We start from the raw sequence: 22,566 nt of genomic DNA, 5'->3' as shown, positions 1-22,566 counted from the left end.
CAGCTTCCATCATCCCCCCACCATTTGGTTTACTGACTGTGTGATAATTTTAATCCAGGCGGATCAAGAAGTAAATGGAGTCAGGAGGAATGGATGGTGATTTTATTCCTTTGGGTTGTTGTTGTTGTTTTGTTGTTGTTGTTGTTGTTGTTGTTTTCCTGCTTGTAAGCATTTTGTCTTAAAGAAAGCTGAGAGACTAGCTTCTTCTCCCTGCATTGCCCATGCTTGCAAAATTTTCACCGTAGATACATCCTTTTTACTGAGAGCAACAGATGTTTAGTTATGCCTCTTAATTCTTCTCCACAGAATTCAGTTTAGTAGATGAAATGATCTTCTTATCCAGTGTCTGAAAGTAGAAACATTTTGTTCAAATCTGCAGCACAATTTGGACAAAAAAAGAGGATAAAATCACATAAATTAATACCACAGCAATTTAGCACTGTCTTAATTACCACGTTTTTTCGTGTATAAGACTATACTTTTGTCTAAAATCTTTAGACTAAAAATTGAGGGTTGTCTTATACTGGGAGGTAAGCTGAGGGGAGAACAAAAACAGGTGGAGGGGAAAACAGGGATCAAAGTGATCCTGCAGGGATTTGATCCCTCCCCCCCTACATTTGCTAAGCTGCACTTAGATTTCTTAATTTTGGGTTAGAAAAGTGGGGGTGTCTTATACATGGGGGCGTCTTATATATGGAAAGATACGGGTAATTAAAGGACTGATTAGCAGAGGAGTTTTTCTATATGAGCTTCTGCAGTTCTCTCTCTCTTTCTGATTTATATACTATGGGAGGCAGTTTATAAGCATCACATTTGAAACAATAAAAAATAGACACAAAGGACGGTGAGGCAGCTAGTGAATAAATAAATTGGCCTAAATTAAATAAGTTGAAAGGACAGATCCTAAAAACAAGTCTTAAAACAATTTTTTAAAAAAACAACAACCCTATTTATAAAAATTGTAGTATTTGGAATCCACAATTCGTCAGGCTCAGCACAAAACAGTGTAGACTTGTGGTTTCTCTCTGTGAGAAAATAAAATGAAAATGACAAAATGCATTTATCAGATTGCAGGGTCTTAAGTTTTCTTTGACGTTTAAGGGATCCTTGCATTCTTGAGTGGCGGGTATGCAATGCCACCCCCGTGTCCTCCAGAACAAGAATATCATGACTAGATTGAAAGATAGTTAGCTATCAGCCCCACCTGCATGCCTTGTGATGTGCCACTGGTGCAGAAGAAGTGGGTTCTTTGTTTTGATAGGTTCCCCGACAGTTTTAAAGCTAGCCCATGTGTCACCTGACTGCAGTTTTGGCCCATTTTTGCAGTGGGGGAAGCACCTGCGTGCCATCGGAACAAACTGGTTTTTCGGACATTTCAAGAACGCCATGTATAGCGTGCAATGCTTGACTTTTGATGGGTGGTAAGTTTCAGCCCGATCATGGCAGGAATTCAGAACTTAAATGTAAAGGACAATGACATGAACCTGAGACGCTGTCGGACTGGAAGGGCTGGAAAATCTTTAAGCAGGGGGAAAGAACTGGAGACCATTCCTTTTCAGCTTCCGTGATACGAAGCCGGCTTGGACCTCTTGAACCATTTCGGGTCTCCTGTCCGGTAAACGGTGGCACATAAATAATGGGATTTTGGAGATCTAAGTTAATAGCCACAAAATGTCCTGGTAACTTTCGGTTGATCACACTCTCTCAGCCTAACCTTATTTGTTTTTTTTAAAGAGGGAGTAGAAGAGCCAAGTATAGTAGGACCTCATTATCCACGGGATCAGTATCCGCTGATTCAGTTTTCCGTGGTCTGAAAATATTAAAAATAAACTCCTAGAAATATATATTTCTAAAGATGAATTTATCTGAATGAGCCACTAGAGGGAGCCAGTGACTCTGCTGTGCATAGCGTTGCGTATTGAAATAGTGTTTGCTATACAGGTGTACCTCGATTTATGAACATCTCAGTTAACGTAATTTTCGATTTACGAAGGAAAATCCATTGAAAATAATGCCTCAGTTTACATTTTTTTTCCACAATACAAAGCAAGTTTCCCCAGGATGCATTGCGCCTGGGAGGTTTATAGTGCCGCCCCTGTGCAAGTGTTCCTATGGGAAAATCACGTTTCAGTTTACGAATTTTTTGCAATATGAAATGTCCTAAAGAACGCATTAAATTCGTAAACCGAGGCACCGCTGTCATTCGTGTTTTTCAGCCTCCGCCTTGGAACAGCTCCTCAGAGGTTACAGGGGTCCTACTGTACACAACATTATGATCAGTGGGGGAAAGAAAGGGTATGAATGTGATCAACAAAGATGTGAAAATAAAGAAATAGCCACCTCCCCTTGTTTAAGACATGGAGGGAGCAGATCTGGATAAATAGACATGGTGGCACTGCGGGCTAAACCGCAGAAGCCTGTGCTGCAGGGTCAGAAGACCAGCAGTCGTAAGATCGAATCCATGCGACGGAGTGAGTTCCTGTCACTTTGTCCCAGCTCCCCGCCAACCTAGCAGCTCGAAAGCATGTACAGTAAATGCGAGTAGATAAATAGGTACCACCTCGGTGGGAAGGTAAAATGGCATTTCTTAGTCACGCTGGCCGCATGACAACGGAAACTGTCTTCGGACAAGTGCTAGCTCTACGGCTTGAAAAATGAGATGAGCACTGCCCCTCAGAGTCAGACACGACTGGACTAAAAATGTCAAGGGAAAACTTTACCTTACCCCGTCTCTGGAGGCAGACATGATGAAACAGAGGCTGTCCTGCTTTGGGCACATCACGAGAAGGCTGGATTCTCTGGGAAAGACAATCATGCTAGGCAGAGTAGAGGGCAGCAGGAAAAGAGGAAGACCAAATACGAGATGGATTGACTGGCTAAAGGAAGCCACAGGCTTGAGTTTACAAGAGCTGGACAGGGCAATTGAGGACAGGGCATTTTGTAGATTGCTCATTCAGAGCGCTGCCATAAATCGGAGGCGTCTTGACAGCAGATAACAACACTCTCCTCACATCTGGTTTAGGTCGGTTTCGCTGAGCTCTCCCATAATTCATATTTATGTCTGTCTGTCTGCATGGCAGGAAAACAAAGTGTCAGATTTTGTCCCTCTTGCTTCTACAAACTATCATCCTAGTTCAGCGAACCTCTCGCAAGGCTTTGAAGTATCCAGAGTAATCATACTCTGTGTAGGATTTGGAAAGCTGTCCTGATTTAATCTCTCAAGATTAAGCCCTGATGCCACTTAAATGCCTGCTTTCATTCTCCATGCCCAAAACTAGTTTGCGGGCTGGTAACACACCAGTTCAGTAATTTTTTTGCTGCTTAGTTTCCTCCACCTAAGCTGAGAAGCTTAGAAGCATGAGCTGTGCATTTCCCAGGCCCCGTGTCTGCGCGGAGTCCTGTTTGGGCACGTTTACGATTATGGTTTGCCTGAAGAATACAAATGATCCTTCTCTGGAAAAAGAGTAAAGAGTTGTGTGGCGCCTTTAATGCCAACCCATTTGTTTTAACAGGCGGTTTCATTAAGTGTAATCCGTCACCTCAGAGGCACCGGATACAATATTAAAGCCTCGTGTGCAAGGGGATGCCCAGAAGTTTTTGCAGCTATTTTAAAGTATTTATTACTCATCATTCTTCAAAGTACAAACGGTAACGCAATTGCCGTTATCTATGGCAGGATGTGTTGTGGAACTTTTACCAAGCTACTACAATGTATAGCAGGCTCTAGTTTGTATGTATGTTAGAGAAGGGACACCGTTTTTTTCATGTAGAAGGGGTAGCTGTGCTTGTCTGTGCAAGAATTACAGGTGAAAACAAAATAATTTTTTAAAAAACCCCAAAACACGGTAGTAGCTTAAAGACTAGCTTTTATATTTTTAATGTGAGCTTTCGTGGACAAGTCCACTACATCCGACATCAAAGCTTTTTGATATACTCTTAGCGGTTAGGTTTCTGGCTGTGGAGCCAGAGGTTGGGAGCTTGATTCCCCACTAGTACTTCCTGGGAGAAGAGCCAGCCTGGGTAGCCTTGGGCCAGCTGCACAACAGCCCCAGGGCTCCCCCTAGAGGAAGGGAAGGGTAAAGCACCTCTGAGTATTCTCTACCTGGAAAACCCTGTCGCATGAAGTTAAAATTGACTTGACGACACATGTTTATGATCAATATGCACAGACTTCCTAACAAGTGCAATCCACACATATATCTGTAGCTATATTGTTGTAGTCTAGAAGCCCAAATATTGAGAGAGTGGGTTGTGGTTCACAAAAGCTCGTGCTAAAGGCAGTGCTTTACATTGAAAGTTGCCAGGAGATTCTCTTTCCAGAGATATAGCTAATGTTTACCCTTCTCGGCATGTTGGCAACATTAAAGAGGAAAATGAAAAGTAGTGGGGAGGAAGAATGCAAAATATTGAAGAGGCCATAATATTTTGCCCCTTTCCCCTCTGCCCTTTGTTTTTCCTCATTAATTTTGCTGATAAGACTCTGTTGTTCTGCTGAGAAGTATTGACACAGCGATCTCTTAGAAAATGCTACCAAAGGAATGGGGAGGATCACGTATGTTGCCTTGGTCTAGCTTAGCACCGTCCTCTCCAACCTAGGGCAGTTTTTCAGTGTCCCAAGATGTAACATCATGACATCTTTTGAAATGAAGCCACACAGCATGATGGTGCTCGTAGTCACACTGTCAGGGATCTGCATAAGAAACCACTTGAGACTGTTTTTATCTCTGTTAGGAAGAGGTCTTTTGTAGAGCCAACGGGGTTTAATGGATCATTCAAGAACCAAGTAACCCCAAACTACAATAGTGTTGATTACAATAGGGATTGCTCATAAACACTGCATTATTGCTGGGGAAACCCATCTCCCTTCTAGAAAAAAAAAATAAGGATCATAGCTGAGCGCCGAAGGGTCAGGAAAGTTTGGGGGCAGATAGGACCAGTTGTTCCATAAATCAGGATGCTTTGGTGAAGAAAGGGATCAACATCTGCATAATTCCGCGTTTAAGTCAGCAGTAATGCTCACCCACTTTGAGGTTTTCTAATTTATAATAATTGGCTTTTCATTAAAGCGAAGATCCTTTTCTACCCTGAGTTTGTGTTCTGGTTGATCTGGAAAGAGTCGCTGGGGAAAAAAATGCTGAAGGCACTTCTGAAGAGGTGTGCTAATTTTCCTCAGGAGATACGTCAGCATGCTTTACCATGGTGGTTCTCTGAGAAAGGACTGTTGCTTATCGCAGAATATATCTGCAGAAATCATATTTTCAAAGCATGCTTGTTTTCTAAAGGTACGGTAATGAGAGGAATAAATTGTGGCAATTAAATATAGTTTGGGGACTGATCCAGCTGGTTTATGCCTTTTGAGCAGAAAAAAAATCCACCCTGTGCAGCCTTGGGCAAGCTGCATAAACACCTCAAGGAGGAGGAACTGGTAGCCATTCCTGATATTTTATATCTAAAAAACCAGGAAGGAACAGCATGAGTTAATACTGACTTCATGATACACAATTATTATTAATCCTCAGTGCAATCTGTGTGGCTGTGGAGCTGTGCAATATGTGATGATCCATAGAGTCCCTTCCAGCTTTGCATTTCTAAGATGATGGAGGTTATTATTATTGTTGTTGTTGTTGACTGGATAACTCAGCGGTTTAGGTTTCTGGCTGTGAAGACAGCGGTTGTGAGTTCGAATCCCCACTGGCCTCCAGGGAGAAAAGCCAGCCTGGGTAGCCTTGGGCAAGCTCCACAGATCTAGGGCGCCTGAGAAGAAGGAAATGGGAAATCACTTCTGTGTATTCTCTACCTGGAAAACTCTGAATAGGGTAGCCATAGGTCAGAATTGACTTGACATCACATGATAATGATGATGATGATGAAGAAGAAGAAGAAAAATAGTTCAGCTTAGGATGTAGTGTGGCTTCTGTGACCTCCATGTGCTTTTAACAATGGGTTCTGTTTAAAAGGTTTTTAATGACTGAAAACCTATTTCCACACCTCCGTTGCATAGAGTTGATGACATCATGAGCCATGGCCATTTTTTGGAAATTAACCCTTTCCAATTTCTCCTCTGAAGGTCCCAAGGATCCCATGAAATAGCTTTCACTGGCGGGAAGCTGGTGGGAGCCTCAGGACAGAAACAGGGAGTCTTTAATTACTGTACTGAAAATTGCCACAGTTGGAATAATGCGACCAGCCATGCAGATTTTTCAGAAATTAAAAGTTTCTCCCTCCTGCTTCATAATCCCCAATGGTTTCCCTATGACAAGAGTGATCACAAGAAAACCTCAGGACCTTTAGGGGAAGAATTAGACATTTTTAATTTCCAAAAAGCTCCTGTGTCAAATGGCATCATCAGCCCTATTTATTTATTTATTTATTTATTTATTTATTTATTCATTCATTCATTCATTCATTCATTCATTCATTCATTCATTCATTCTATTTATACCCCGCCTATCTGGTCAAAACGACCACTCTAGGCGGCTTTCATTTAGGCAGTAGCATCATATTATGTTTCTGAATATCAACTATTCTTTCCAGTCTTAATAGTATGATAAATATAGGGCTTTTTCTCTGTCATTCCTCAATGACAGTTTAGTCATGGGCCCAATCCTGCTACTATTTAATTTGCATTCAAGTTATGGAGAGGCGTACGGTAGATTCTTCCTGGAGCCGCAGATCAAATCAGACACTCCACATGGCATTAGAAGAAAGGATGTTAGTGTTTCAGCTGCACAACCCCCACCGCCCCCCCATTCTAGGTCTGTGCAGTCAGAATGCAAATTAAGTCAGTGTTGAACTCCTGGTGACCAATCGCAAAGCAGTGCCAGCTAATCTGCAAGCTGCAGTAGGTCCGAAAAACATGTTAAAAGCTGTTAGACAGCTTTTAACACTTAAGGAATTGCTGCTGGTTAAACTGCCTGTTGTGTCTCGGTTGAGACTCAGTGAGATAAAGGGGTCCAGCACAGTCTAAGTCTGAGTCTATTGTTGATAACCCTAGACCAGATCATGTGTCAGAGCCCTCCATGTGACCCAGTTGTTATCAAGTCCATGATGTAACAACAGGCAAAACAAACCTTTTTAATGTTGCATTACTCAATGCATCTACTCAAAGTCATACAATCAACAACTTGCCCTAACAGGTTGCTTAGTTTGCATTGGTAATCTGATTCGTATATTCTAGTAATGCCAGTCAACAGATTTTCATCAATCTCCCTAGGTAAGCAATGAAGGTATGAATAATGGTGAATAATTTGTTCTCTTATAGGAAGTTTCGTCTCCCTCTTTGAAGTTGACTCCATATTCCCAGGGCAGCATCCGCAGGATTATTTTGGAGAACCCTGAACAGGTAGGAAAACTGCACTTTCTCCTCTTAAGCAGTTTGAGCTGATTTGAGAAATAATCTATTGTGCATAAATGGAAGAATTCTTTGCAGAAAAAAATAGTATAGTAGGACAGGATAGGATCCTCCGATTTTCTTATCCACAGCCTGAAAATATTTTTTAAAAAATCCTAGAAATATATATTTCTAAAGTTGAAGTTACAAAAAATAAACATCAGAGGGGGACAGAGGCCATGCTATGTATAGTGTTTGCAATTAAATTTGTATCCATTTGAATTATACTGTTGCCTTGATAGAAAACATATAACTACTGTGTTTGTGCTTGCAGGAGCCATTGTCTCCACTTCTTAAAGGAGGAAATAATGTGATTTATGAGAAAACAATCAGAAAATATGAATTGCTAAATCCTGATCAGGTAAGAGTTTTTTTTCCCTTCTCTCTTTTTATTTTATAATGAAAAAGTAGGTTTTTTATATAACCTAATTTTCTCTGATGTTGGGTTGAACCTTGTGGAGCTGCTAAGAATCCTGCTAAGATCAGATTTTTGGAATCCCTAAATGTTTCTGTCCCCTCCCACCAGTGTATTCACCTCTAAGCACAAAGAAGCAAATGTCTCATTTGAGCTGCGGCAAAAGGCAGACTATTTGGTCACCAATACAAAAGCTTAGTGTTGTCCTCTTAAGGAACTCAGATGAATGGGATCCTTCTTTTTAAAAACTCAGTGGGTGATATTGCTTTACATTTGTTCCCAAGAGGTATAACATTCCAGGGACAGCCCTTTTCATCATCTTTTTCCCTTTCAGGAGATTGCACTGGAGCTTTAATCAAGAAATCAAACTCCTGTGTTTTCAAGTACTTAAGCTTGTGAATTCAGACTGTGCCAGTCTTCTTCAGACAGAGGAAATGGGTGGTTGGAGCTACGCTCCATGGGAGCTGCAAAGGATTATAGGTCTGGTAGTCTCTGCCCATTAAGCACTGCATAAGTATCCTCTTTAAAAAAAACAGGCCTATAATTCACTGCAGCTTCCATGGAGGTTTAGTCCTGCCCACCCATTTCCCCTGTTTTTTCCACAAGATGAAAATGGCTGCTGGGAGTTTGAATTCATTAGCTACATGTACAGTGGTGCCCCGCATAGCGAGGTTAATCCGTTCTGGATTAACCTTCGCTATGGGGAAACATCGTTAAGTGGGACGGGGAAACCCACTGGAACGCAAATGGGCCCAAAACTCACCGGTCTCCGATGTTTTCCCATGTTGCGGCGGCCATTTTGGGTGTCCTGGCGGCCATTTTTAGTGTTCCGGTGGCCATTTTGGGTGTCCCGGCAGCCATTTTTAGTGTTCCAGCGGCCATTTTGGGTGTCCCGGCGGCCATTTTTAGTGTTCCGGCAGCCATTTTGGGTGTCCGGCGGCCATTTTGGAACCGCCGAACAGCTATTCCCCCATCGCAATGCGAGGATGCCCTCGCATTAGCGATGGGGAAATCCGCATCAGTATGCGGATTCTTCGTTAAACGGTGCACTCGTTATGCGAGGCACCACTGTATTTGAAAAGGTTTGATGTCTTGATTAAAACTCTTAAATGTCTGCAAACCTCTGGAAGTTATAATCTGTAAATTCCAAAAAAACCCCAAGCCCATGGCTAGTTGTGCTCAAGAAAGAAATCTGTCCCATTTCTGCTTTGTTCGTATTTCAACGTACTTCACAGTTGAAATCTTTAGTTATTACTGTAATGTCTACAGAGCGTGATGAGGATTCTCCTTGCGAAACACACATAGGGAAAGCTGGGCTGTATAGTTTTATGATAATGTGGCTTTGAGATCTCGCTCAATGGTGTGGGCGCTGTTCAGATCCATAGACAACCAAAGCACTGGGAAGGATTTGAACACAGTGCAAGGGTGTTTCCTTATGTTTCCTTTCAGGAGAAGCAGTACCGGTATGCCCTCCAGCATGACCAATGTAATGTCAGCCCACCCCAACCCGTGGAACATGTTCAGGTGGTCCAGCAGCAATGCCAGCACACCCAGACAGGCAATGGCTACGACATAGGCCCAATCTCTGTCAATGATGCTGGAAGGGGGATTGTGAAAAAAGTCACCATTCAGCCATGTGAGCCAGTAAGTATAACCCCCTGCATCAAATCTATATTTAAGTTTCCACAAGGGTTTTTATTTTTTTCATCGTGAACGTCCAGGTGTTCTCAGGGCCCAAGGAATAGTCTAGAAGAGTGGTGTTCTTGAACTACAACTCCCAGGAATCCTAGCCAACACCTTGTGGCACCTTCAGCAGGATATATACTAGAATCAGAATGATACAGAGAAAATTAGCATGGCAGAGAGCCTTGTGAAACAGTGGCTAAACTGCAGTACTTCAGCCAAAACTCTTCTCACAACCCAAGTTTAGTCCCAGATAGCTGGCTTGAGGTTCACTCAGCCTTCCATCCTTCTGAGGTCAGTAGATTGAGTACCCAGCTCGCTTGTGTGGGAGCAATGGGTTGCCTTCATAATTAAACTATCGATTGCCCAGAGAGTTCTTGAAGTGCTATGGGGGCAGTATAGAAGTGGCACACTTTGTTTTGATTCCCGTTTCCCCCTCTCCATGCCATTTATCGTGATGATGGCAGGTGGTCGCAACAGCAGGGGAAAAACAACCTGGCCTATCGCCGGGCGTTGTTATTGGCGTCCACCATGTTGAATCTTCCTTCAGAGCAAGGCTGCCTTGGGGGCCTAAGAAGCTTTACAAGGGAATTAGAACGGCAAGCAGCAACTAGAGTCATCTGAGCTGCTCCACGGAGAGTGGTTGTGGCAGACCGTTTGGGTGAAGAGTAAAGTAGTCACGGACCCTTCCTCAGAATCCATGGCCTTGCGGGGCTAGCCTTGAGGTGGTCTGGTCACCTAGTGTATAGCGGACCACTCGAAGCCCCAGTTATGGGTGTACCATTTAATATTTCTTATTACCGTATTTTTCCGTGTATAAGACACCCCCATGTATAAGACACCCCCCCCCCCCCCACTTTTCTAATCCAAAATTAAGAAATCTAAGTGGGGCTTAGCAAGTGCAGGGGGAAATGCAACAAAGCTGCATTCCCCCCACTTGTTTTTGTTCTCTCCTCAGCTCACTTCCGTGTATAAGATGACCCTCAATTTTTAGTCTAAAGACTTTGGACAAAAGTATAGTCTTATAGTCTTATACACAGAAAAATACGGTATTATCTCTCCTTGTGGTTCCCTCTCAGCCCGTTGGCTGCACACTCTTCCAGAACATCCCTTTCTTCCCTTCTCCCACAATTTTCCATTTTGCCCCCTCAAAGCACACACCCAGCTGTCAGTCATAGGAATGTTGTGAGCAGTTGTGTACTGGGTCATGGATTTGACCCTTATTTCATCTGTCTCCTCCTCCCTACAACAATTGGCAGTCACTATCCCATGGTCACTAAAGATGCTCATTGCTCACCCAGGTCTTGGGGATTTCTGTTGTTCTCCCACCAAAGTTTGTTTTTGTTTGTTTGCTTGGTTGTTGTTGTTGTTTTTTCTTTGTGGGGTTCCTTTTGCAAACCTTGGGGATTTCCCTGTGCCTGTTGATCCGCACCTTTCCACTGGTGTGTGGACGGTACCGTTTTGGCGGCTTACGATCCACAGGGGGAGAATGAGTTTGCTAGGCTAGCCTAAAGGATAAAACCCAGATTTAAGTTTTGGAGCCATTTTGCTGAAGTTGCCGACAAATGTCTTGCAGCCTGCTAGCTCAGGAACGCTCCCGCTCCCAGTTTCTACCCAGATGCTATCAGGAATTAAATTGAAAGGCGAGTTTGCTTTGCTCCTGGCAAAAAGGCAGGCCGTTTTGCAAAAGCCTTAGCAAATAGCGTCGGCTGTTAGTTGCAGATTATGAAATTAAATCTACTAAGGTGGAGCGTTTGGGAGAAGGATAAAGCCTGGGTTCTAACGATGTGGGTGACATGCAGAATTCTCAGATCCAGCCATTTCAGTCTTCCACGAGGTCAAATGTACACCGTGGGAAAAGCCAGAATTAAAAAATGTTCTGCTTTTTGAGCAGGACAGAAGGATTGTTTGGTAGAGGGGAGAAGAAAGGCACTCTGTTAAAGGTGACTCTTTCTGTTGTCATCAGACTTTAGAAACTGGATAGTTTTAATTCATCAGGCTCCTTGAAGGAGCCTCTAGGTTTTCATCTTGATAGTTGTACTTTGCTTTCTCCCCACACGCCACACGTGATCTCTGCTCCTCAAAATGAAATAAGGAATATTTTATTTATTTTATTAGATTTATACCCCGCCCATCTAGACGAATGGTCTACTGTGGTCTGGCGTAATGGCGATTTAAATTTTCCAGACCTGACCGCTCCAACGTCTGTGGCTGGACAGGCCCTCGTTTTTCTCTTACACGTCTCCAGTGTTGGAGGGCTCGCCGCCTCCTGGTTTGGGGTTTTCGCTTTGTCGTTCCGTTTTTGTCTTCCTGCTGCCCTGCCTCCTTGTCGCAAATTTGCCCAGGGGTCCTTTTTTAATTACTTTGTACAGTTATTTATTTGACAATCTGTGTGTACAATCCATAAAGGGATATGAAATGTAAACATCAAATGGTAACTATAGAGACGACACATCATAACACCGAGAGAGAAACAGCTACGAAGACTCAAACGCTGCAGCATCTCAAACCAAAATAAAACCAACCCCAAGATAAACGAGAGCAAAGGCCGAAAAGCACCAAAACGTCTGCTATAATTCCTTGGGCAACAAAGTGGTCTTCACCAGTGGGGAGACAGCTGTAACGTACCGTATTTTTCCGTGTATAAGACCCCCCAATTTTTAACCCAAAATTAAGAAATCTAAGTGGGGCTTAGCAAGTGGAGGGGAAAGCAGGGATCAAAGCCCTGCAGGATCACTTCGAACCCTGCTTTCCCCTCCACTTGGTTTTTCTCTATCCTCAGCTTACTTCCATGTATAAGATGACCCTCAATTTTTAGCCTAAAGATTTTAGACAAAAGGATAGTCTTATACATGGAAAAATATGGTAGCTGCCAAGTGAATGCCTTCAGGGAGCCCATTATTCGAGGGTTCTATGGGATCAGCAACCACCGGCTGATCGTTAAAGGTTCTTTATGATCTCTGATTAATGTCCTGAATTGTCTCCCGTTAGGTGAAGTGTGTTCAGGAGACAAATGACCAGTTTGACTCCCGGTTCTTTGGGGAGCTCCTTGCCGAGCTGCACCACAAGAGTGAGGAGCTACACAACTGTTTACTCCAGCATGTGGGAAAGCTTGGCGGAAGGTAACGAACGCCCCCTTTGCAGAGGTCCTCTCATCATCTTGGGGACACCTTGGAGAGTTTTCTAGGAGGAGGTCATGGCCACAGTAGCTGAAGCTGCAGGCCACGTGTGGAAGTTTAATCACTTGTCGGTCTCTTTGTCAAAAAGCGGTGTTCTGTCGGAGTGACTTCAGGAAGTGAGAGGCTCAGAACTCTACTTTCAGAAATGATTTCCACCGTTTTGCAGTCCCAGATTATAATGACTGGGGTGTACTGTGAACTTTCCCCCCAGATTGTATGGCAGTACTTCGAAAAAGTAATTAGCTGTAGTTTCAAGGACTCACAAAGCATTTAATTCCTGTTGTAGTTACATTTAATAAAACTATTTTTATTATTCCTTGAGAACAACTTAGTTTAGTTACTTGAGACTGATTAGACTACAGTGACTTCCGATAGTTATTAAAAAAGGGAATTAATTACAGATAAATATTTAGTTCCAAAGTCAACACGATAATCACAATTAATGAGAGTTTGAGTGTTTTATATTATGGGTAATATGTGCATCACTGTTTGCAGATACATGCTTTAAGAACCTTTTACCTTCCAGATGTTTTGAAAGGCACTTTCCACTGGTCAAGCTAGGTGGGGATGATGGACATTGTAGGACAGACTCGAGGACCAGTGGGTCCCTATCCCAGATCTACAAAACATTGCTGTAACTGTTTTATACTGGAAAAATAGAGATGTTTTTTATTAACAGCTCAGAAATGCCTATACAGTGGTGCCCCGCATGACGATAATCCATTCCATAGAAATCACTGTTTAGCCAAATCGTCATGCAAAAACCGTTTCCCCATTGGAATGCATTGAAACCCATTTAATGCATTCCAATGGGGAAAATACATCATCGTCCTGTGAAGATCGCCCATAGGGAAGCCATTTTGCGAGCGCCAATCAGCTGTTAAAATGGCTGTTCTGCGAAGCACGGGTCTGGAAAACACCCGTTTTCCGAAGTGCCGCTCAGTGTAAAAATCGTCGTCTTGAGAGAAACTGTTTGCGAAGCACGGACCCAATCATCCAGCAAAAATTGCCCATTGGAATGACTGTTTTGCGAATTGCTATAGCAATCGCAAAACCTCATTGTCATGCGGATTCGTCATTTTACGAGGTCGTCATCTAGCGAGGTACCACTGTATTGCTCAAAAGCGACTGCCCCCAAATTTCTACAAATAATACAGGGTTAATGATTATTTGGTGAATTTGGAAATGTTCTGTGCTGATGTTGTTTTATCTGTTTTTCTTCCAGGAGTTATGAAATTGAGCTTCTTGATCAAGTAAGAAGTTGAAATATTTCCAGTCTCTCTTTATAGTAGTCTCTGTTCCTGTAATACAGGAAACAGCGAATATGATAGCCTTGGGTATACATAGAGCTTAACCACTGTTAGCTGCCTTAACCCAAATTAAAATAACAAACATTGGAGCTGCAGGTCTTTATCCTGACAGTCCATATAGTTAGCCTCCCACCGCCGCCCCACCCCAAAGAGAGAGTCTAAATGTGGAAGAAACTGGATCGTTCAGAATAAATGATGAGCAGGTCATTTGTAAAGTTAACATCTTTTAACTGCTCATTCAAGACCAAACCACCCTCAAATCCTTTGCATTACGGTAGGGGTGGTTTGTAACAATATACCATTCCTAAGAAAATCCATTTCTCTCCCAACTACTGGGATGATTGCAACAAGTTTGGAGGGAAGTTTGAGTGGTGACAGATGATATCATAGTCCTTGCTGCTCAAAAATCCTAGCATTTTGATCCTTCAGAGCCCTGGTTCCACTACCACTGGTTGGAACCCAGATTCAGCAGCAGTGGCAGCTCTTTTTGGTGTGAGTGCCAGAGCATCATTCAGTGCTAAATAGCAGCTGCAGAAATGGCCCCAAAGTGTCTCCTTCCTTTCTGGAAGGAAGGCAGAAGAAAGGCGGGGAGTGAGGTTTGTGCAGTGCTGCCATTGTCTGGCTGATGAAACAGACTATCTCGGTGTGTGTTATTCTACTTATGTGCAATTGATTGCAAACAGAAGCAGCAGGGGCTGAGAACGAAACAGCAGACACAGATGGAGATGTTGAGTGTGGCCAGCATCTCTATCCCCACTGCCGGATAGCTCAGTGGTTTAGATGTCTGCCTGCAGAGCCAAATGTTGGGAGTTCGATTCCCCACTGGGCCTCTTTGACAGAGGCTGGACTCTGTGATCCATAGGGTCCCTCCCAGCTCTGCAGTTCTTAAGATGATGGTGATGATGTTTTACTGTCATGTACTCTTTGGAACACACAAGAGGTTTGGTGGTGGCCAAATTTTAAAAAGACCACTGTGTTGTTAACAAGTTGCTTATAGTTTGCCAAAAGGATACCAGGATACCCTAGCCAAAATAGTATGAACTGACAAGACAACTCCTAAACGTCATGCCAAGGTCTGATAATTTGTTCTCTTTCCTGTTTCCTTTGAATATAATAGGCAGAAGATATTGAGAGTTTGATTCCTAAAGGACTTTCGGAATCAACAAAGCAACAAATCCGTTACCTGCTGGAGGTACGTCTGTTGAAAATGCCGTTTTCCTACCCTTCTTTTATGTTCTTTTATGGTTCAGTTTCTAATGTATGTGTCAAATAAATGCGTGTCAAAACAGAAGAAGGCGTTCCAGTTAGAAATTGAATGCTGGAAAGAAACTTCTCATTCGTTTGTGCGTTTGTCTGTGTTACCAGCATAAAGAGCAATATATCCTGAGAGGTGTTTTTTTTCCCTGTCTGTTGTTGATTCGGTGCCTTCCATCTGTAAAACTATCCTGGAAATAATTCTATTTCCACCTTTCCTTTTTTCCTTAGATGAGAGTTACGGCCAATAAGTCCCTGAAGCTGGTGCTTGCTACGTTCAGCAGTCTTAGAGAGGAGCTGATTCATCTTCAAGATGATTTAGGGGTGAGTATAGCCATGTTGCTGAAGATGTGCCCAAATGGATTTGTCTAGGGTACAGGTGGACAGATGCAGGTGCCTCAGCTGCTCCATAGGCTGTGTGGGACCTAAAAATTTTCCCCTCCCTTTTTAAAAAAGTACACAAGCAGTTCTGGGTTTCTTTTTCTAGGGGATGGGGTCTTAGAGGGCCAACTGAAGACCTCCTCATGTAAACATGGTTGCCTCTGTAGCCTCCAGAAGCTGAAGCTAAGCAGTGTTTATGAACCAAATCAGTTCAATCTCCCAGGGGCTCTTGAAGCCCACCTCTCCCTCTGTATTGGACTGCAGAGAAACCTTGTAGTCTAATCTGTTCTAATTTTTTCCCTGTCTCTCATACTGAACTAGCGCTATGCCAGATTGCAAGCAGCAGCTAATGGGTGTGAGAGGCAGTCAGCGCAAGGGAGAGCAGGTGCAGCAGAGAGCCTCAAACCCAGTGGTCTTAAAAGCCCACGTAGCTCCCTCAATGGATATACAACACAGCTGGAAAATGGATTAATTTTCCCCAAGAGGACACACATCATGGCCCCCAAACTGCGTGACTATCACGTGATTTTTAAACTGACTTCAACAATCCTGATCCATCTTGATTTATTTTCATAGTGTAACCACACCTTAAAACACAAGAGCCATCAAAAGCTCTCAGCCAAGTAGATAACGTTCTACACTAGACTGTTTTGAAATAACAGGTGTTTTGATTTTACAGAAACTGGAAACAGACAAGATGTTGCTTGAGAAAGATCTAGCTTTCAAACAATCTCAAGTAAAAGAATATGAAACGCTTTTGGCATCAGTGCGAGAGAATAATCGCCAACAGCAGGTAAAGCTTTCTGAGCGAAACGGTGGCCCCCAATTAAGTGGTCTACATTAAAAGTAGTTTCTGTGCGCACAGACTTAAAAAGTTAGTTTTTATGTTGGCTACATGGTCAGAATGTCACGTTGTTTGAATTAGGTTACTGTGTGGGATTATAATTATATGGGATCGAAAGATGGCGCTGCTGCTCCCATATTTATGGGCAAAGATGTCAACGTTTCCCATAAAAGGTGACAGTTCTTGCCGTTCTCTAGGGTGAGTTGGCAGATTTCACAAAAGCAGAATCAAATTTTCCTGGAACTGTATTGTTTCAGATAAAAACGAGTGAAAATTGCATGTCTGAGTCTTCCCCCAAAGGAGAGGTGGATGACTTTCACCCTGACTGGAATGCTCTCCCCCTGGAGACCCAGCCAACACCAACATTGGCATCAAGTTAAAACACTTTATTAGTGTCTTTGGTTGAGGATCTTAGCCTGTGCGGGTGTTAATACACCGGTTAAATGCTTTACCGTTTTGCTTGTATGTATTTTGTTAATTTTAAATTGTTTTGAAAGATTTTATGTTTTTAAATAGTTTTATACAGCTCTGTAACCCTGCTCTGAGATCTTGTGATAATGGGGCAGGCTATAAATGTTATACATACAATAGGACCCCCATATTTGTGGAGAATCGGTTTCAAACCCCACCTGGCGGATTCAGAAAAATGTGGATTATAGCAAACACTATATGTAGGATGGCTCCCTCTAGTGGCTAGTTCTGGTAACTTCATCTTTAGAAATATATATTTCTAGGATTTTTCTTTTAATATTTTCAGACTGTGGATAAGTGAATCAGTGGATACAGATCCCTATCATCCATCCATCCATAATTAGGTTGCTTAAGCTTGCCTGTTTCTTCTCTGTGTTTGCAGCAAGCCCTCCGGGAGTATACCCTGAAATGCCGCTCTTTGGAGGAGCAGCTTCTTTCTCTCCGACACAATGACGGAGAGCGTGAGTTTCGGCTGAAGGACCTAGAATACAGCAAACGGGCCCTGGAGCAAGAAATCCAGAACCTGAAACTCCAGGTAAATGTGCATTAGTTGCTGGGTCAGAGGTGGCCAGGTGGCTTCTTGGGAAAAGGTGGGGGTGGTGAGGAACTGCTTCCTCCCTGTCCCATGCTGGCTTCATGTGTGGCCACGAGCCTTCCACTCCACAGGCCCTTCAGATTTAAACATGGCTCCCAGCAGCAGGGAGGAGTTCTGGGGGATTTTTATAGTTTCTTAAGGGGCCATCAGCTGGCTGGATAGTTCAGTGAGTTAAATACCTGACTATGGAGCCAGAGGTTGGGAGTTCAATTCCCCATTGTGCCTCCTGGGAGAAGAGCCAGCCTGGGTGGCCTTGGGCCAGCTGCACAGTCCCAAGGTTGCCCCTAGAGGAAAGGAAGGGTAAAGCACTTTTGAGTATTCTCTACCTAGAAATCCCCAAAAAGGGTTGACATAAGTTAGAACTGACTTGACAGTGCACGACTGAGGGGTCATTTGGGCTCAGGCCTGGCTTTCATTTCCTGGGGAGCCAGTAGGGTCCAACTACTAAAAGAGTTTTGAAGCCTTCCTGGGGTCCTCATTTGGAAGATTGGTCTAGGCCTGTGTTCTGTTTATATAATAGCCAGCAAGGTGGCTGAAAGGGAAGTCCATGGCCAGAAAATGAGTTCAAGGGAACATTCTAATGGTGTTTCCCATTAACTGGTATTAAGAGGCATAGTGGACTAGATGAATCAATATAAAGCATTTCCTATGTTGGTTCTAAAAATAGGTGATATCCATTTTGTTGAAAATCGCGGTGGCCATTAGTATGGCTTTCAGTTCCTAAGATTAAATCCAAAATAACAAATATTTCTTCCGGCACAGGCTTCCTCTAATCCTCTGGGGCAGACCACCACTGATGAACTCTCCAGCCGCTACGTGGAGATGATCAATCAACTCAGAGAGGATAAAGACCGAGAAATACGCAGCTTGAGGGTATGTCATTATTGTTCTACATTTGCCCAGGTGTTGTAGAATGAGTCTGGGGGGTGGGGGAGTCCATAAAGAACTTTGTTTGGTGGTTTGTGCCAGTTGTCCTTTCGATGAACCGAGTTTTGGCCGAACACCTACCTGTCCGAAGGATGGGCGAACCAGCACAAACTGGTGAACCGGCGGTTCCTGCCCTTCTCTAATTATGGACCAAAGGGAATACAGTGGTGCGTCGCTTAACGAGGATAATCCGTTCCAGCGAAATTGCTGTAGAACGAAATCCTCGTTAAGCGAAATAAAAAAACCCGATTGAAACACATTGAAAACCCTTCAATGCGTTCCAATGGGCTGAAAACTCACCGTCCAGCAAAGATCCTCCATAGGGGCGGCCATTTTCGCTGCCTGTAAAGCGAGGAATCCATCCTAGAAAACAGCAGGGGGCCATTTCGTACACGCGACGGCCATTTTGAAACCTGACGATCAGCTGTTTTTAGATCATCGTAATGCAAAAATCGGTTCCCAAAGCAGGGAACCGATCGTCGGGAAGCAAAAAAAGCCCATTTAGAACATCGTTTTGCGATTGCTTTTGCAATCACAAAAACCTAATCGTCAAGCGCTTTCCTCGTTAAGCAAGGCACCACTGTAATAGAGCTTCAGGAGATCTGTGATTGAGTCTTCCCAGATCCTGTGAATATGGATGTGTGTGCAAAACACAAGTTAATAGCCATTAGTGTGTGTTGAGTTTGAGGTTGTTGCTTGTTTTTTTTCAGTCCCAGTTGTGCGAGTTCCAGAAGGATTTTTCGAGGCAGCAAGGGACGGACATTGACCTCCAGATGAAACTGCAAGAGTTGACTTTAAGGCTGGAGGAGAAAGAATCTTACATTAAGCAGCAAGAAGATGTAAGTAGAGCTGCTTAGAGGCCGTGGTGGGAGAGATGCCTGATGATCGTTGTGCCCCACTGCCCCCTCCCCACCGAGGTCCTCTGCTTTTCCCTCCACAAGCTACACCAAGTCCCTGCCTTTAACTTCTGAAGGTGGGGAGATGAATGAAAGGTTTCACGAGGCAGTCCAAGGGTTTGGATTGCCTCTGCCCCTTTTATAGGGCGTTCTTCTGCATGCCCTGTCAGAATTCAGTAAAGCTTGTTCCACATCATCACCATCATCTTAGAACTGTGGAGCTGGAAGGGGTCCTATGGATCACTGAGTCCAACCGCTATCAAGAAGAAGTTGGGGGGGGGGGGATTGAACTCCCAACCTCTGGCTCTGCAACCAGAGACCTAAGGCACTGAGCTATCCAGTCCTTGGAGGCGGAATAACCTCCTTCATGGATTTTCAGTCCTTTATTTGTTCCTGTTCATATCCAAAAAAAGCCCAACCATGTGTGCTCATTACTGATCTAATTAACTAAAATTCATTAAAAAATACCGGGTTAACATTTTCAACATGCATTGGTAGCGTCTCTCTCTGGGATCCTAAAATGGTGTATAATTTTTTTGCTACATTATTGAGCCGAACGTTTATGGGCAGCATCCAGCATCTTTAGCAGCATGGGTTAATTCATTGAACTCCCCTTTTCCCCTACACAAAAATAACCACAACCTCGATCCAGATAAGGCACTCAAATCCCGGTTATTTCAGCAGGTGTTAAAGTACCTTTGAAAACAAGGCGGCATGAAAACAGCCAACGCATATTTACTTTGAAGTAAGAACTGTCTCTTAGGATATGTTTTTTGGGGGGGTCCCTAAATATGTCGCTGATAACTTTTACCTTTCACTAAAATAAACGGGACGGAAGGACCACTTTTTGCTTCTTGGTCAGAACCCTGATGCAAAAAGGCTCTTCATTTCAGCAGCTCTGTGTTTTGCAGAACTGGGAAGATCTTGTGGTTGACTATAGTATAACTTGTTGAGGAATTTAAAAAAAACATACATTTTACAGTTTTTCTTCCTTTTTCTGTAAATCTCCTTCAGGAACTCTTCAGGTTGAAGCAAGAAAAGCTAGCCATCAGTCCGTCTCAAGGACTAACCAAGACCATCATAACCAAAAGGTAATGTACCGTAGAATGGCCATATCGACAGGATTGGTGCCTGCGGTTATACTTATCCACTGCCTGAAAATACTAAATTAAAAAAAAAATTAGTGTCTTTCCAAGGTGTATTACAAGAACTGGTCACCAGAAGGAACCAGAGACTATGTTATATCTAGGATTTCTATACAGTGGTGCCTCACTTAACGATGTTAATTCATTCCAGCGAAATCGCTGTAGAGCGAAAATAAAAAACCCATAGAAAGGCATTAAAACCCGGTTAATGTGTTCCAGTGGGCTAAAAACTCACAGTCCAGCGAAGATCCTCCATACGGCGGCCATTTTCGGTGCCTGTCTAGTGAGGAATCCGTCCTAGAAAACAGCGGGGGCCATTTTCTTCAGCCGGCGGCCATTTGGGAACCTGACGATCAGCTGTTCGCTGATCGTCGTAATGCGAAAAATCAGTTCCCGAAGGCACGACTGTACCTACGCTTTCCAGCATCCGTGCTGGGGTCGATCCCCTGTAGATACCGCAGTCATACTGTAATTGCAGTGTCCCTTTTTGAATTTTTTTGATGCAGTTGTGTGCATGCCACTCTACAGAACTCAAAAGGTCCTTACCCTCCAAGTAGCTTACAGTTAAACCTTGTCAAAGGAGGAAAGGGGGGTGGCATTTCTAGAGGCAGAATACGCCCTCCCGGTGTGTATGATTATGGAACCTCTCTAACGAAGTCAAAATTAGCAACTGCCTTGCACAAAATAAAATTGAAATAGAAGAGCAGGACCCTTCGGCTGCTATAAACAAAGACCAGGAGTGGCATAATTCGCCAATAGGTGTGAGCTGTGATGTTCAGGATTCTAGAGGTAGCTTCAGGAACTACAGCAGGGGTTGCCAAAGTGGGCGCCCCACTGCCCTGTGATGATAGTTCCTATTTTGGACCCCTTGTGACACAGACCGGTGTGAGCTTTTTCCTGGCAATCACACAACATGCAAGCAGTAACACTCCAGCCTGACCCTGATGTCTGTTCAAGTGAGCTCCTCTTCTTTGGCGCCAGGCCAGAGTGACTCTCCAGTGGACAAGAGGGCCACTCTTAAAGCGATCGCTCCTGGCAAAGCAACCCTTTCCAGGGTGATCAGACGGGATCCTTTCTCATCCTCCGATCACTCGCACAGTCCTGGTATAGCGAGAAGCCAAAGGGCCCCGGAGCATCTGATGTACAGGATTTCTGTCCCGTTGGTTGCAACAGGTGGGAAATGGTTCATATCTCAAAGAAAAGTCCAGAGGAGGAGGACAAACACTGCTTTTTCTCCTGCCCTTCCAGCATGAGTCCAGCCGGGCTTTGGGTGAGGAGGGCCACCCCCCCCCTTGTAGTTTTACCATTGCTTTGACTGGCTCCCTTTCAACTGATTAAGAACTACTGTACTCGTAAAGCAAAGTGATTCCCTTTCCTGCCTTTCTGCTGTGCCTAAAGTCATATCTCTGTATCATAGCTAGATTTAGCCATGAAATGCCCGGATCATATAAATGCTTTTCCTTGTAAGGTCCCTAGAATTTTACCACCATTTAGCTCTGTGGCTCCCCAACTTTTTCGAGTCATGGCTCCCTTGACTCTGTCCCAGAACCTTCCTGGAGCAAGAAAGGGTGCCCTCACCCGCCTCTCCCTCTTCTTCTTCTTCTCCTGTGTAAGCGGGCATCCGAGGACAGGAGCATGGTTTGCCCCCCCCCCCCGGGTCTGCGCCTGAGCACAGGCAGGGCATCCGGCACCATCCCAGCTGGCAGGCAAGGAGACCCGCTGGCCAAGAAAAGGGAGAGGGAGGAGAGGATTCCGCATTGCCCCTGGCCGGGTTCGTTGGCATCCCAGGGCCAGTTGGGAACTACTGGTTTAGCTGTCTTTTATCTGCAATGGATAAAGAGCCAGGAAGAACATTCCTCCTCTCTCTTTCCACCCCATTGAAGTATGGAATTCTTAGAATACTTGTAGCCTTGCATACAGGATTTCAACGGCCATGCTGACTGAGGCTTTCCTAATAACAGGTACAGGAATCAGTACCCCATCCTCGGCCTTTTGTCTGACGACTACAAAGTGACATCGCCTGTAAAGGAGTCGCAGACCATCGTGATTGAAAAAACGGGGGAAATTTGGAAACAG

General features: G+C 43.9%; 1 protein-coding gene across 1 annotated transcript in view; it reads left to right on the top strand.

Moving 5' to 3' along the window:
- Nucleotides 1-22,566, top strand: part of POF1B (POF1B actin binding protein) — a 40,923-nt gene that overhangs the window by 11,858 nt on the left and 6,499 nt on the right. The window contains exons 2-14 of the mRNA XM_020778150.3: nucleotides 7,262-7,342; nucleotides 7,665-7,751; nucleotides 9,255-9,449; nucleotides 12,480-12,610; nucleotides 13,893-13,920; nucleotides 15,095-15,169; nucleotides 15,463-15,555; nucleotides 16,292-16,405; nucleotides 17,310-17,462; nucleotides 18,285-18,395; nucleotides 19,160-19,288; nucleotides 20,360-20,436; nucleotides 22,452-22,566. Of these exons, the coding sequence (XP_020633809.3) occupies nucleotides 7,262-7,342; nucleotides 7,665-7,751; nucleotides 9,255-9,449; nucleotides 12,480-12,610; nucleotides 13,893-13,920; nucleotides 15,095-15,169; nucleotides 15,463-15,555; nucleotides 16,292-16,405; nucleotides 17,310-17,462; nucleotides 18,285-18,395; nucleotides 19,160-19,288; nucleotides 20,360-20,436; nucleotides 22,452-22,566 (1,389 nt within the window). The remainder of the gene's footprint in view (nucleotides 1-7,261; nucleotides 7,343-7,664; nucleotides 7,752-9,254; nucleotides 9,450-12,479; nucleotides 12,611-13,892; nucleotides 13,921-15,094; nucleotides 15,170-15,462; nucleotides 15,556-16,291; nucleotides 16,406-17,309; nucleotides 17,463-18,284; nucleotides 18,396-19,159; nucleotides 19,289-20,359; nucleotides 20,437-22,451) is intronic.

This window comes from Pogona vitticeps, chromosome 11 (assembly GCF_051106095.1).
Source record: "Pogona vitticeps strain Pit_001003342236 chromosome 11, PviZW2.1, whole genome shotgun sequence".
Lineage (NCBI taxonomy): Eukaryota > Metazoa > Chordata > Lepidosauria > Squamata > Agamidae > Pogona > Pogona vitticeps.
This window is presented reverse-complemented; position numbering and strand designations above follow the sequence as displayed.